General features: G+C 53.1%; 2 protein-coding genes across 5 annotated transcripts in view; both read left to right on the top strand.

Annotated features, from left to right (window-relative positions):
• USP34 (ubiquitin specific peptidase 34) overlaps positions 1–13,039 on the top strand; it is a 435,968-nt gene that overhangs the window by 334,925 nt on the left and 88,004 nt on the right. The window lies entirely within an intron of this gene.
• BCL11A (BCL11 transcription factor A) overlaps positions 8,564–13,039 on the top strand; it is a 68,330-nt gene continuing 63,854 nt past the window's right edge. For 2 of the 4 annotated variants that reach the window (XR_013773276.1, XM_079297856.1), the window contains exon 1: positions 8,564–9,069. Coding sequence is in view for 3 of the 4 variants with exons in the window: in XM_079297856.1 (XP_079153982.1) it covers positions 9,015–9,069 (55 nt within the window). In the remaining variant the exon portion in view is untranslated. The remainder of the gene's footprint in view (positions 9,070–13,039) is intronic. The other 2 variants (XM_079297855.1, XM_079297854.1) reach the window with 1 other exon arrangement.

Here is a 13,039-nt window from a genome sequence, read left to right on the forward strand (position 1 = left end):
TTTTTTTTTAAGTTCTGAGGCTGAAAATGTGAGGTCCGTGCTAGAGAGGAGCACTGATCACTTCAGAGAAAAATAATTAGCCTCGTCATATTCACTGAACGTGTGCATCTAAGGAGGAGGCAATCCTCGGAGATTGGGAAAGGCACTCAATAGACACTTTAAAAGTACAGTGCCATGGTACAGGTGTTTTCAGTCCTGCTCATAAGCAATGTACAGATGTGCATTATGGCATTGAATATAAGAGCTCACAGAGAATAGTTTCACTTTTGTTGGCTCTGAGTACAGTGGCTGCCTAAGACACACCTATTGTGAGGCACTTGAAGGGGCCAGGGCTGTGTCCTTGTACATCCCTAAGTGTTCAGATTCCTTCATTTCTGGGCAGCACCAACCAGGGTGGCAGCAGCCTGTGGCTCATCTCAGCCCCGTGCTGTTCAGCACTGCTCAGGAGGAGATGGCAGTGGATCCCATTGCCCCAGCCACATCTAGAGCAAACTTCTCCCTGCTGCCTGTGGGGGATAGCACTCACAGACTGGTGCTCTGTATGGCCTGGATTTACCCTGTGGATATCTATAGCACCCAGACGTCTGAGGGAGGTGTGTGTCAGCACAGACAGTGCATGGAGCTCTCTCCCCATGTGTTTACATCTATTTCTCTCTCTCCAGGCTCTCAGATGCTCTGAAACTAAATACGATAGGGCAAATTACAGTCTAAATTGTGAATACATTAATTTCAGTATGGTAATATCAAACATTGTACTTATTCCTGATTTCTGTATCTAATTTCCCTTGCTTTTTTAAATGCTGGGGAATAGTTGCTCAGTGAACAATAGCATTAGTACAATAACTCCCCCCAACCCCAGCATTCATACTTAATGCACATCAGCTTTCTATGTAATGCCATACAATATACTTGCATGTTATTTTAATTGAGTGAAATCTTATTCATACTGGTGGGAGAAGGCATTCTTTTCACTGCAGCCAGGATTCATACTGCACTGACAGAATTATGTGTGCTGACAATAACAAATGGTGGCAAAACTATCCAAACTGCTCAAAGAAGTGGGCTCTTATCACAGGTTATTCACCACCACTCCTGCTCCCCCTCAGCACTGTGTCTTTCTGTGCAGCTTTGGCCTAATAATAATTTATTCTTCTGACTACAGAGAGTTGCATTAAAATATTATTGTAAGCATTTTAACAATTAAGCTCAAATTTTACTTAGAATAAATTTGGCAAAGGAGAAAGTACCCACAGTAAAGCTGTCCTTATTTTTAAGCAGAGAAAAAGGACTCTGCTCTCTCAACTATTAATTATTTTTCATCTAGATCTTCACACAAACTATGTCATGTTCTGCAAAGCAGAAGCATTTCTTCTTGGCTGAAGCTAAAAGCTAAACCTAAATGTCACCTGCAATAGTAATATAAAATGAATATAGAGAATGATGATTGTGTATGTTAAATTTCAGTCCAATGCATTCTAAGTGACTAAAACTTCAAGCTCTAAAAAGCAATGTGAGCTATTTACAGAAGATGTTAAGGCACCAATCTAACAGCATGCTTGAGTACATGCTTACTTTAAGCATGTAAGTACAGCTGATGTGCCCAAAGATAAATATGTGCTTAAGAATTTTGCAGTACCTGAGGCCAAGTAGATTCCTCTGGCAGGGGTTATATCAAGCAGAGTTAGAGGAGGAAAATCCTTTTTTATTGCACTGTCCTTTCTACTGTCCCTCACACCAAGTGTGCTAGGAAGGAGGGACTGTGTTCAGCAGCAGATAAGTAAACAACTAAATCTTTCTTCATCTTGTGTAGCAAAACTAATTTCTCAATAGAAATAATTTTTTTTTTTTGATTGCTGATGTTGGGTTTCTCAGATTAGGGAGTTATTTTTGTGTTATTCTACTTTTTAAAATTGGTTTGAGGTATAGCTGTATTTATTTCTCAAAGTGTTTGCCTTTCCCTGCCTGCCACATCCAGAGTAGGGCTTTCCAGATTTCCTCATCAGGACAGTTTGATCCCCTTGGATCTAATCTTGCACAGAAATGCACTTATCAGCTCAAGTCAGAACAGGAATTTAAGAAGCTGTTTGAGCCAATGACCTGTCTTCCTACTGCTCATAGGTTTGGACACAGAGACCTGCTTAGATGCACAGCCTGGGATCTCAGCAGTGTCTCAAAAGGACCAAATGATTCCATCATGTGTTCCTGTGAGGCCAAGACAGATGGGGGGATTTGGATGTGTGGAACACCTTGTTGAGGAACACCTGGATTCTCACAGTGCTTTGATTTGGAATGGCTTGCACAAGGCACAGTCCTGCAGTGTGAGAGCCCCAGGCTTAAGCCAGGCTTGGTCAAAACTCTTCCTGAAACAGATGGAGATGCTGCTCTTGAGTTCAGGTTCCCTGCTCCTGAACTGTGTGGGAGGTGGGCATGGAAACATGGGATCCAGCTCTGTGAGAGCAGTTCATTCACAGCTCCTGGCTCATCTTTCTGACCCTGGGCTGGCCTTTGTTTGCTCTAGGGTCAAGAAAAATCTTGAGTCTGCATCTAAACTAAACATGGACTCTTTGTCTTAGGGCAATTTGCGGTGATAAAAACCTGACTTTTGGAAGTTTAAAGCTAGAGAAAAGTAGAGAGCATTTATCAGCAAAATCCTTTGTAACACAAACCAATATTTAAACTCAGGCTCAATATTCAAAGCTGAGTGATGCCAGCACACAGGTAGGACTCATTTCCACACATTTCAGGGGGAAAGATAAAGCCCAGGAAGATTAAAAGATTCCGAGAATCTGTTAGCAAAGATATTTATTTATGTTCTCTTTATCTTACACATTTAGGACCCTCTTTGGAGATAACTAAAGTGTCATTTTTTTGTTTCTGGCCTCTTCTCAGGGTATAGGAACACGCAGGTGGGTCAGGGTGGCAGGTGTGCCCCAGGAAATCCTCAGAGTAGCTGTAGCTTTACCTTGGGTTTCTATACATATTCCATTGAGTATGGAGATTCAGAAGAGCTAGAAGTACCAAATTCATACCCTAGATGTCAGTAAAAGAAAAAAACATTAAAACCCATTAAAAATCATTTTATGGAAGTCTGTGAATCAAGCAATGGGTTAGCCAATTATTCATAAGATAATTCCCTATATGGACTGACAGTTGGAGTCCCAAGTTTCAGTTCAATCAAATTTACACAGCCCAAGTTATAACCTCTTCAAGATGGGGATTGTAACAGGAGCACTGACAGACCATAACTACTGTGCCTCTTTAGCAACAAAAGCTCAGCTCCTCACTTGTGCCATGGCTGCTGGTGCTGCAATAATTAAGACTGTATGGATTTGCATTATAGGTCAGGTTCTGGGAGGTTTTAAATGCACATAGTTTAAATCATGTCTGCTTGAAATGTAGCATAGAAACTGCTCAGGGGCAGGTTACGTGTTTACTTATAAAAAGATGTATAAATATGAAACCTACAAGATGACAACTAAGTAAGTAGTGCAGACTAAATCCAGTTTGGCTGAAATCAAATATTTGATTAAAAATGAGATTTTTAGTAATGCCTTCCTCTGTCTGCCCACACACAAGCAAAACTCTTTGTGTGCTTCAAGGGAGGTTTTTTGCCACTTCAGAGTCTGTTCCCTGAGCACTTTGTGCCATTTATTTTTCAGTCATCCCCAGAAAGCCCAGTCAAGGTTCAGAGCTCCATCGTGCTAGGTGCTGTGCAAGCAGAGGCAGGCTGAAATCCCAGGCCTTGCTGAAACCCATGGAAAAAAAAAAAAAAGTCTCCCCAAGTTCAGGGTTTTATCCAGGTCCTGCCTAGGGCGAGCCGATAACGAAATCTTTCTGTCACCTGGCGCTCGGATGTCTGTGATCCTGCACGGACTCGCTGCCGTGCGCGCTGTGCTTGCTAGTAAGAGCTTGCAAAATCAGAGTTTATTTTGAGCTTTATTAAAAAAGGGGGAAAAAAAAAAAAAAAAAAAGGAGAAAAGGCGAAGCAGCGCGCCCAAGTTTCTCCTGCGGGAATACTAATGCACGTTCTAGAAATAGTGCTCTGCTCATTCACGGGAGTCAGCCTGGTGTGATAAGAGTTCCACCCACGTTGCCTCCGCCTGATTGAGACTATCAAGACGGTGTGGGAAAGCACCCCGTGCGATCTGCCGTTATATAATGCAGCCCAGCTCCGAGGAACTGGCAGAGCTCTGGAATTTGTGTTTGGTCCTAATGTTCTGTAATGTTGGCAAGTGAGATTCCTGCTCTGAGTGAGTGACAGTTGGAGCTTTGAAGCAGGAACATTTGCCCACCAAAGTTGCTGAACTCACCCACTGCCAAGTCTGTCACTAAATTAGCAGATAGGCAGGGACAGCAGTACGTGGCATGAACTGTGCCACGCTCCTTTGCACCTTCAGGTCCCAGTCCTGGGTGCCTGCCTGGATGGAGGAAGGCCACACTTCTCAATTTTATGTCTTTCTACGGCAACCTCTAAGAATCTCAACCACGTAGGGAGGACCACGCTGTTTCTCAGGCATAGAGCTGAGGTTTGAGGAAAGGGATGGACACATTTTGGCAGATTTAAATCTTACACTAATTTTTACAGCATGAATCTTCTCACCTGGGCACTTTGTCCTGCTGCTGCAGGTTATTGGCATTGCTGTGGGACAGGGATGGGTGCCCACCTCTGCTGTCAGCTGCTTCAGGGCATGAGCTGGTGTCTCAAGGCTCTGGTTCACATGGGACAGCCTGAGGTGGGATGGGCACTGAGCTAACCAGACAGACCCTTCTCTAAGGTTAGCTTCCCCTTGGAGGCAGCCTCAAACCCACCATGGCTCCAATTTGAGCATGTATCTCACAATTTGCTGAGGTGTAGGGCCACATTTCCTCCAGCTGACTTTGCTCTGGGGCTAGGATTCTGTAGCCAGAGAGCAGCTGAAACATGGCCAGAGTGACAGCAGCTCCAAACGCTGCAGCAGGGCTGTGAGGCATCCCTTGCAGCCTGGGCAAAGAACGATTGTGGAGGAGCAGGAGGTGACACAGGCTTGTGTTATCCACACGTGATCACGGGGTCATCTTGTGTGCTGGCCTGGGTTTGTTTTCACCTGCCCTTCCAACCTGCCAGGGTTTCCAGGTGTTAGCAGTCAGCATTTGGGCATTTCTCACTGTGTTCACCTGCCCCTTGCACTGGGTTTGTTAGTACAACCCAGCAAGGGACACCAGCAGTACAGAGAGGGCTGGGGATGCTCGGTGCGTCCCGGAGGTGCTGCAGGGGCGGAGGCAGAGATGCAGAGGATGCAGTTGTGGGGTGCAGTGGGGCAGGGATGGGGTGCATCTCCCGTGCTCCCCAGCTCTCCTGGGGCGCTGCCGGCCCCAGCTGTGCCCTCTGGCCCTGTCTGTGCCGCCGCTGCCGGGGCCAGCTCGGAGGCAGCTCAGCCCCCTGCCCCCGGACGCGCCGGGGCTGACCCTGCTGCCATCAGCAGCCTCTCCGGCAGCGCCGGGGGCCGTCCGACCCCTCCTTTCCGCGGCGTGTCCGAGCCCAGCACACTGGCGGGGGGTCCCGGGTGTCTGGGGGGGCTGAGCCCGGTCCTGCGGCCGGGGGGCCCCCATCCCTCCCCAGAGCGCCCGGCGCTGGGCTGAGGCTGCAGCAAACTCCCTCTCGCAAGAGCTGTTTGTTGACCACATTCACGTTCAGAGCCCTGAAGCTAAAAGCACTTTACACCATAAAATAAAAGCACTGTCTTTTTTTCTAAAAGGTTACGTCTGGAGGCCACGCTGCTCATACTTCATACAGAAAACTACTGAAAGGGCTATGAAATCCTCTATGATTTACACTCCCTCTCAGTGCATTAGGATATAGATCTACTCGACTCTAAAAATACTGTGGAGTTTCTAACCGACGTGAATATATGTGCATTATTTCAGAAAGTCTGTTAGAAAACTTGTCAACACATTATAAAGCATAAACCAGGACTTGGCCATTAAATGCAGAGATCAGAGACAAAATGTATACGGCAGGAAGTACCGAGAAAAGTCCCTCCATTCAAAAAAAAAGTCTATTAGCTAAAAGTTTACACACAATATACACCAAAAGGTTTAGAGCGAGACCGTGGACCGCAATTACAAGGCATAAATGGATTCAGTAGGGGCTTTACAGTCCCCAGCGCAGTTAACTGGGCTGCCAGAAAATAATTTTAATATTGTCATAATTTATTACCCACCGAAAGCCACATCAAGGATTGTAAATACAGTCACTTTGTGTCCACGACTGCTCGTTAAACGGCCTCGTTCCCTTCCCCTAAAAATACAATGAAATAAAAACCCACCTGCATTATTAATCTGCGGTCATGCCGTGTTAAAAATGTCTTCTCACTCCTTTTCTTTCTTGAGGTTTGTTATCTCACTCCAATCACATGACAATGCGAGCGCTGTGGGGTGGGGGGGGGATACATGAACGAGGGGGAGCCAGCACTATTGCGATCAAATGCTAATATTAATAATTATCCAGCCAGGATGAAATATTATTTTTAAGGCAGCGAGTTTCCATTTAAATCGAAGCATTTTTACAGTGCTGGAATTAAGGGCATGCTGATGGTAAGAACATCCTCGCTGCCGTTCATGAAAGCATCTGTAAAATTAGCTCCTGACTGTAGGTTTTGAGATGCGGTCTGGGAAGTCACCTCTGGAATCTCAAACACGGCACGATAATGAAACAGATTTAGTTGTCACCAAGTGCTTAATTTGCTATGATTTTTGAAAAAGAAAATCAATGAAACGATGCTTGTGATTGGGAATAAGCACAGGTAGGTGTTCTGATGCAGGTTGGCTTTAGAAAGCGTAATGAATTGTAATTCAGAGGAGTGTTAACTGCGAACCGCAGAACCTTTCAGGGGTAATAAAGTCATTACTTTTTACATTGCAGCCACCTTCAAAAGCTTTATACGTGCCATTAGATATAAATCAAGCCCCGTATATCTATCTGCATCTCCGGTACCGACACACACGCCCGTGTTTCGCGCAGGAACATGTGCACGCCTGGCACAGCCAGCCCTGCGAGCGGCGTGAGCCCAGGAGCCGCCGCTGTTTGTCACCTGCGGCTGGGTCCCCCCGCACCCTGCCCCGGCACCGCGGGGCGCATCCCCGTGCCGCTGGATGAAGGAGGGCAGCGGGGGGGCGAGCGAAGCGGGCGGAGCCGGGGGGGCGGCTGGCGGGAAGCTGAAATCATCCCAGGGCGAGCGGCTGGGTCCCGGCCCCTGACAGCTCCGCCGGTGCGCGCCGGGGCCGGCCCCGACAACAGGTCCCCGCCGAGCCCCAGCCCCCGCCGCCCCCTCGCCGCCCCGAGCGGCCGCGGTTCTGCCCGGCAAAGTCCCGTACGGCGGCGGGCAGCTCCTCGTCCCCCCGGGCTCGCTGCGCTCCTTGCTGTCCGCCGCCGTCCCGGGCACGGTCACTCCCTCGCACTCCCTTGGCAGCCGCACTTTGCTCCGCACACGCGTTCGCCTCCTGAGCTTATTTCTACCGCAACCTGATCCCTCCCGGTGCCGGCAGCGTCCGCCTCGCTCCGGGTCCTTTAGCGAAGTTGCAGCCGCCGCCGCCGCATCCTCCCAACTCCAGCCACTTCTCGGTGCCTCCTGCCGCCTCGCCTCCCCCCTCTCCCGCCCTCCCCCGTTGCCAGCCCGCTGCCCGCGCCGCCCCGCCGCCGGCAGCCCCGCGTTTCGCTTTCGTTCAGAGCCCGTGGCTGCGGGTAGGGCTCGAAGCGCCGCCGGCAGAGGAAGGGGGTTCCGGGGCTGGCGGGCGCCAGCAGCCCGCGGGGAAAGCTGCGAGGTCCCGCCGCCCTCCGCTCCCCCCGCGCCCAGCTCCCGCGGCTTCTCCTCCCGTGCCTGCCGCTTCCTCGCCCGCCAAACTCCGCTCGCTGCTCCCCCCGCCCGCCTCGGGCAGGGGCCGCCGCTCGCCGCCGAAGTTTCCCTGGGCCCGGCCCGAGCCCCCGCCGTCCCCCAGCTCCCCGCAGGGCCGCCACCGCCGTCCCCCGGGGACGGGCCGCAGCTCCCGGGAGGAGGGGACTCTGCGGCTTCGAGGAGGATGGGTGGGGGGGGGGGGGGCGAGCGGGGAAGCCGGGAGCCGGATGCCCCCCCCTCCTTGCTTTTTGGGTGGTCTCTGGTCCTACCTGGCTTCCCCCAGCTCCCCCACATCCTCGGCACAGCCCGCGGCCAGCCTGCCCCGCAGCCCTCTCTGCCCGGCTCTGGCTTCACCGAGATGTGTTTGCTTTTCCAGCGGGGGTGTGCGTGCGAGAGCTGCCGCTGCCTGCCTGCCTGCTCGCTTTCTCCCGCTCCTTTTCCTCCCTTCTCTCTCCCCGTGTGCGTGTTTGATTTCCCCCCCTCGCCCCTCTCCGGGTCCCCTCTCGCACCCGCTCCTCGGCGGCCACTCGCGGCTCCGGCCGCCGCCCCCTCCGCCCCCGGCCCCCCGGCTCCATTCGGCAGCGTGCGCCGGGCGGCCGGTGCACCCCCCCCCCGCCGCGCCCCCTCCCCTCTCCCCCCTGCGATCACTGTCCATTGGCTTGTCCTGCTCTCTTTTTCATGTCCAGCCCCTGATGAGTGTCCATTGGTGTTGCCTTCGCCTTCCCTCCTCCCCTCTCCCCGGCTTGCCCTGCCCATGTTTTGTATGTCTCTGTCCATCCAGGCTCCTGACGTTCAAGTTCGCAGGGACGTCACGTCCGCACTTGAACTTGCAGCTCAGGGGGGCTTTTGCCATTTTTTTCATCTCTCTCTCTCCTTCTCTCTCTCCCTCTCTCTCTCTCCCTCTCCCTCTCTCTCTTTTTTTTCCTTGCACAAAAAAAAAAAAAAAAAAAAAAAAAAAAAAAAAAGCCATGACTGCTATCCCACAATTCATCTTCCCTGCGCCATCTTTGTATTATTTCTAATTTATTTTGGATGTCAAAAGACATTGATGAAGATATTTTCTCTGGAGTCTCCTTCCTCTCTAACCCGTCTCTCCCGATGTGAACCGAGCGACTCACAAGCCACCGAAGCCACCAACCCACCATGTCGCGCCGCAAGCAAGGCAAACCCCAGCACTTAAGCAAACGGGAATTTTCACGTAAGTAACCCGGAGAGCAATTTATTTAATTTTCCCTTCACGGATTTAATTTTTAATTCGAGCGAGAGCAGGGAAAAAAAAAATTTAAAAGTGAGAGCGAGTGAGCTAGTCGGAGAAAAAAAAAAAAAACAACTCAGCGCCGGCTCGGGATTCTCAGCATTCCGGTTAATTTCACCCTCTCTAATTTAATCACCTTGATGACTTTTCTTCTCTTTCTGCCCGTGTCCCTCGCCCGCCGGCGCGCACTCCGATGCCCCGCTCCGCGCTCGCCTCCCGCTCTCCGCGCTCTTTGGCGGCAAGAGCGGCAGCTCTCGCCCGGCACCGGGAGAGGCGCGGGCGAGGTGCGGGGCTGCCGGGGGCACAACCGGCCGAAAGTGGGAAGAAATTCCTGCGGGAGCGGCGGGCTGCACGCCGGACACCGCGGCGGCCGGGCGGGCGGGATGTGCGGGCGAGCGGAGCGCGGAGAAAGTCCGGCGGCCGGAGCCCCCGGGCTGCCGGCGGGCTCGCCCCCTCGCCCCGCGGCGCCCTCCCGGGGGTGGGGGGGGGCACAGCCGAGCCGAGCCGGGCCGCCTCCCTTTTGTTTCCGCCGCGGGGTGCGGGGTGGCCGTCCCGCCGCCCCCCGCTCCACGCCGCCCCGGGCCGGCGCCGTGCCGGGCTCCGCCGACCCGACCTCGCCCCGCGCCCGCCCCGCCGCCGCTCCGGCTGGGGCTGGGGCGGGGGACGGCAGCGGGCGGCGAGGGAGCCGAGCCGAGCCGCGCCGCGCCGGCTGGGATTCCCTGCTCGCCCTCGCCTCGCGTTCTCCCGCTCGCTTACTATTTTTTGGAAGATTTTCAAAAAAAAAAAAAAAAAGTGGAAGTGGATTTTGATTGGGAAAAATCTCGTGTCTGAATGTTTACAAGCACCGCGTGTGCGGGGAGCCTCCTGCCAACAAACACAGGCGAGAGCGAGCCCGGGCTGAGCACACACGCGCGCACACACACACGCACACACACACTCGCACCCTCACACCCGCGAACGGCCCTTTCTCGCCGCCGCATTTCAACCCCAAACCAAATCCGCTCTCCCCGGGAGAGAAAAAACAAACCCCGAGCCCCACCACACCGTTCGCAACAAAAACTCTCCGGCTCCCTCCGTCCCTCCCTCCAGCCGCCACCACACACACCAGGGCTAGATGCAAGATAAGCGGGAGCGCTCTTTGCACAACAAAAGGCAACTCGAGCTGGAAAGGTTTGGGGCGAGGGGGGTGGGAAGGAAGGGAGGAAAAAAAAAAATCCCCTTTTCCTCGGGGTGAGCCTGGGGGAAGGGGAAATGCTGCATGCTTTTCCTCACTCCTTTCCCCCCATTTTTTTTTTTTTTATTTCTTCCTTTCTCGATCTCTCATTACTCCCGGCGGGTTTTGTTCCCTCCCAGGGATGGCAGAAAACCCAGGGCCATTTCTTCCTGCCAGCCATCCCCGGCTCCCTCGGCCCTTCGCAAAACCCCCCAAACTTTCGGCCGCGGTTTCTCTCTCTCCCCACGGCCGCCCAGACATTGCAGCCAGGTTCGCACATGGAGCGAAGGAAGCGGCGCTGGCTCTTTGCAGGCGGCCGCTCCGCCGCGGGCAGGGCCGGCCGGGGGCTCTGCCTGCCCAAAGTTTGCCCTAAAACCCAGGGACTGTCGGGGGCTCAGCCCCTCCCCCCGCCCCCAGCCGTTTTTTCGCACTTTCCCCCGCTAGTTTTCCGCGTGTTTTTATTTTATATTTTTTAATGTTTCAATTTTTTAATATTTTTTTTCATTGCCTGGCTGGGGATGGGGTGCAGCATCAGTGCTGTATGGGAATGGGGCCCCCTCCGGAAATGGGGTACGGGGGGAGTGCTTTTCCCGGGCAGCCGTGGAAGTGGGGTGCGGGGAACGGGGATGGCGGCGGCACCGGAGGAGGGGGCGGGGGGCTCGGACTCGTTCCCCGGCGCGGACGGGCGGGATCCCCGCGGTGCTGCTCGCCGAGGAACCCGCGGAGCGGCCGCACGTGCGGGGCGGGAGCGGCGGCGGGACGGGCCCGGGGGTCCGCCCGGCGAGAGCCGCCCCGGCGGCGGGGAGGGGGCGTGGGTGGGCCGGGAGCTGTGGGGGGAGAGGGAGGGAGGCCGGGCCGGGGGAGCGGCGCGCCGGGGATGCGGCGGCGGGGCCGGGGCCGGGGCGGCGGAGGCGGCGGGCGGGCTCCGTGCCCGCTTCGGTCGCTAGGAGGCACAGCGAGATCAAACAACCGGGCAGCCCCGCGAACTTGAACCTGGCCGGCTCCTCCGCTGCCTCCCGGCCGGCGGGAGGGGGAGGGCGCCCAGCTCCCACCCCTCCACCCCCCCACGCCCCCCTCCCTCTTCTTCTTTGTTCTTAATTTTGCGCGGAGTTTGCTTGCTCCGGGAGGCAGCGGGGGATGCTCGCCTTCCCCCTCCCCGGGTTTCCCCTCCCTCCCCATAGCGTGTTGGCGGTTCCCATTGTACCCCCAAGTCTCCCTTTCCTTGCGCCGCACGATCCGACGGCGCAAACTTGGGATTAAACAAGCCTTCTCCATCCTTCCCACGGTACGGAGCGGGGAAATGCCCCGGCAGCGCATCCGCATTGCCCCGCGGGCATTTCTCCTCACCGTGCTGTGGCACCTCTCCTCCCCGCCCCATCACCCCCAGTACCTCCTTTCTCTCTCCCGGCACTCCAAAATCCATCCCGCTTTTGCCGGTGCGGTTGTTTTGGTGGCTGGGAACGGGGGGACGAAAGGGGGGAGTAGGAGGGCGAAGGGGGAAAGCTGAAAAGACATGTTGGTGGAAGGGCAATTTGCATGAAAAATAGAGACGGATGATTAGAGACCCAGGCAGGGAATTTTGATTGCCCCAGAATTAAAAGATGCATCCTGCAAATCGGAGGGAAGACCAGGTGAATTGTATTCAGATGTTTTCTTTATAATATAGATATTTTATATTGTGTTATAAAAGTAGCAGTAATAATAAAAAAACATTTTTTTTCTGCTGGCTCTGACTCCATCAGGAGCCAAATGTTTTGCAGCGAACACAGTGCCAGCCGTATTTCATACATTAGTATATAATTCTTGTTAATTAGCAATAATTTACGTTAAGAGCATAGAAAATGTTGAGGTTACAGGTTTTATATCTGTACATTTGATCATCTTGTTATTTTCAAGAACTTTGCCTCCTATAAAATTAATTAGGTGAAATGTGGAGGTGTAATCAGCAACCTCTGAATTACCACTTCATTTCCTGGTTTTGATTGTAAATCAGCCCAGTCTGTTCAGACTTTTTAGCAAAGTCTATTTTTGCTCAGTGCCACTTTTAACTGTCTGGTGTCGAAGCAGCGGGTTACCTTCCCCTGCTAAATAATAGTGACAGCGTCAGAAAGGAATCAGGCCGCGGGAAAACATTATAATTGAGTGATGATTATGCAGAGCTCCTCGCTAAGCCAGTTGTAAAGGGGAGCACGGGTGGTTTTGTGTCTTTTTGCTGCGGAGAGTCGGTGAGCTCCAAGTTCAGATTCGCAAAATACCTTTGTCTGCGGCGTGCAGCGAGCTGCCGGTGGAATTAGTCCTGCAATATTTGACTCCCTCGCTCCGAACGCAAGGAACGGCTCGGGGAGAAAAACGCCGTTCCCGGCAATCCCGCAGAAACACCCTGCTCCTGTCTCTGCCGGCTTCCCCAGGAGCGTGAGACGCACGTTGTGCCTCCTCTCCTGTCGGTCTGGAAGTTTAGAAGAAAGCCCCAGCGATTAAGACATTGTTTTTATTAATGCGAATGTAACCTTCATATTCCTGTGGTTGACCTTACGTTAAATTAGAAGTAGTACTAGAGGCAAGAAATGATGGACTGGATCCCCGTGTCCTAGTTGGAGCTGAGGTACGGCGAGGTAGTGTGCTCTTTCAATATTATTTTACGCAGCACAACTGGGAGCTACTCCAGATCTTCCTCCTCAATATTCAGCCTAGGTAGGGTTG

Source organism: Erithacus rubecula, assembly GCF_903797595.1.
Source record: "Erithacus rubecula genome assembly, chromosome: 2".
Classification (NCBI taxonomy): Eukaryota; Metazoa; Chordata; class Aves; order Passeriformes; family Muscicapidae; genus Erithacus; species Erithacus rubecula.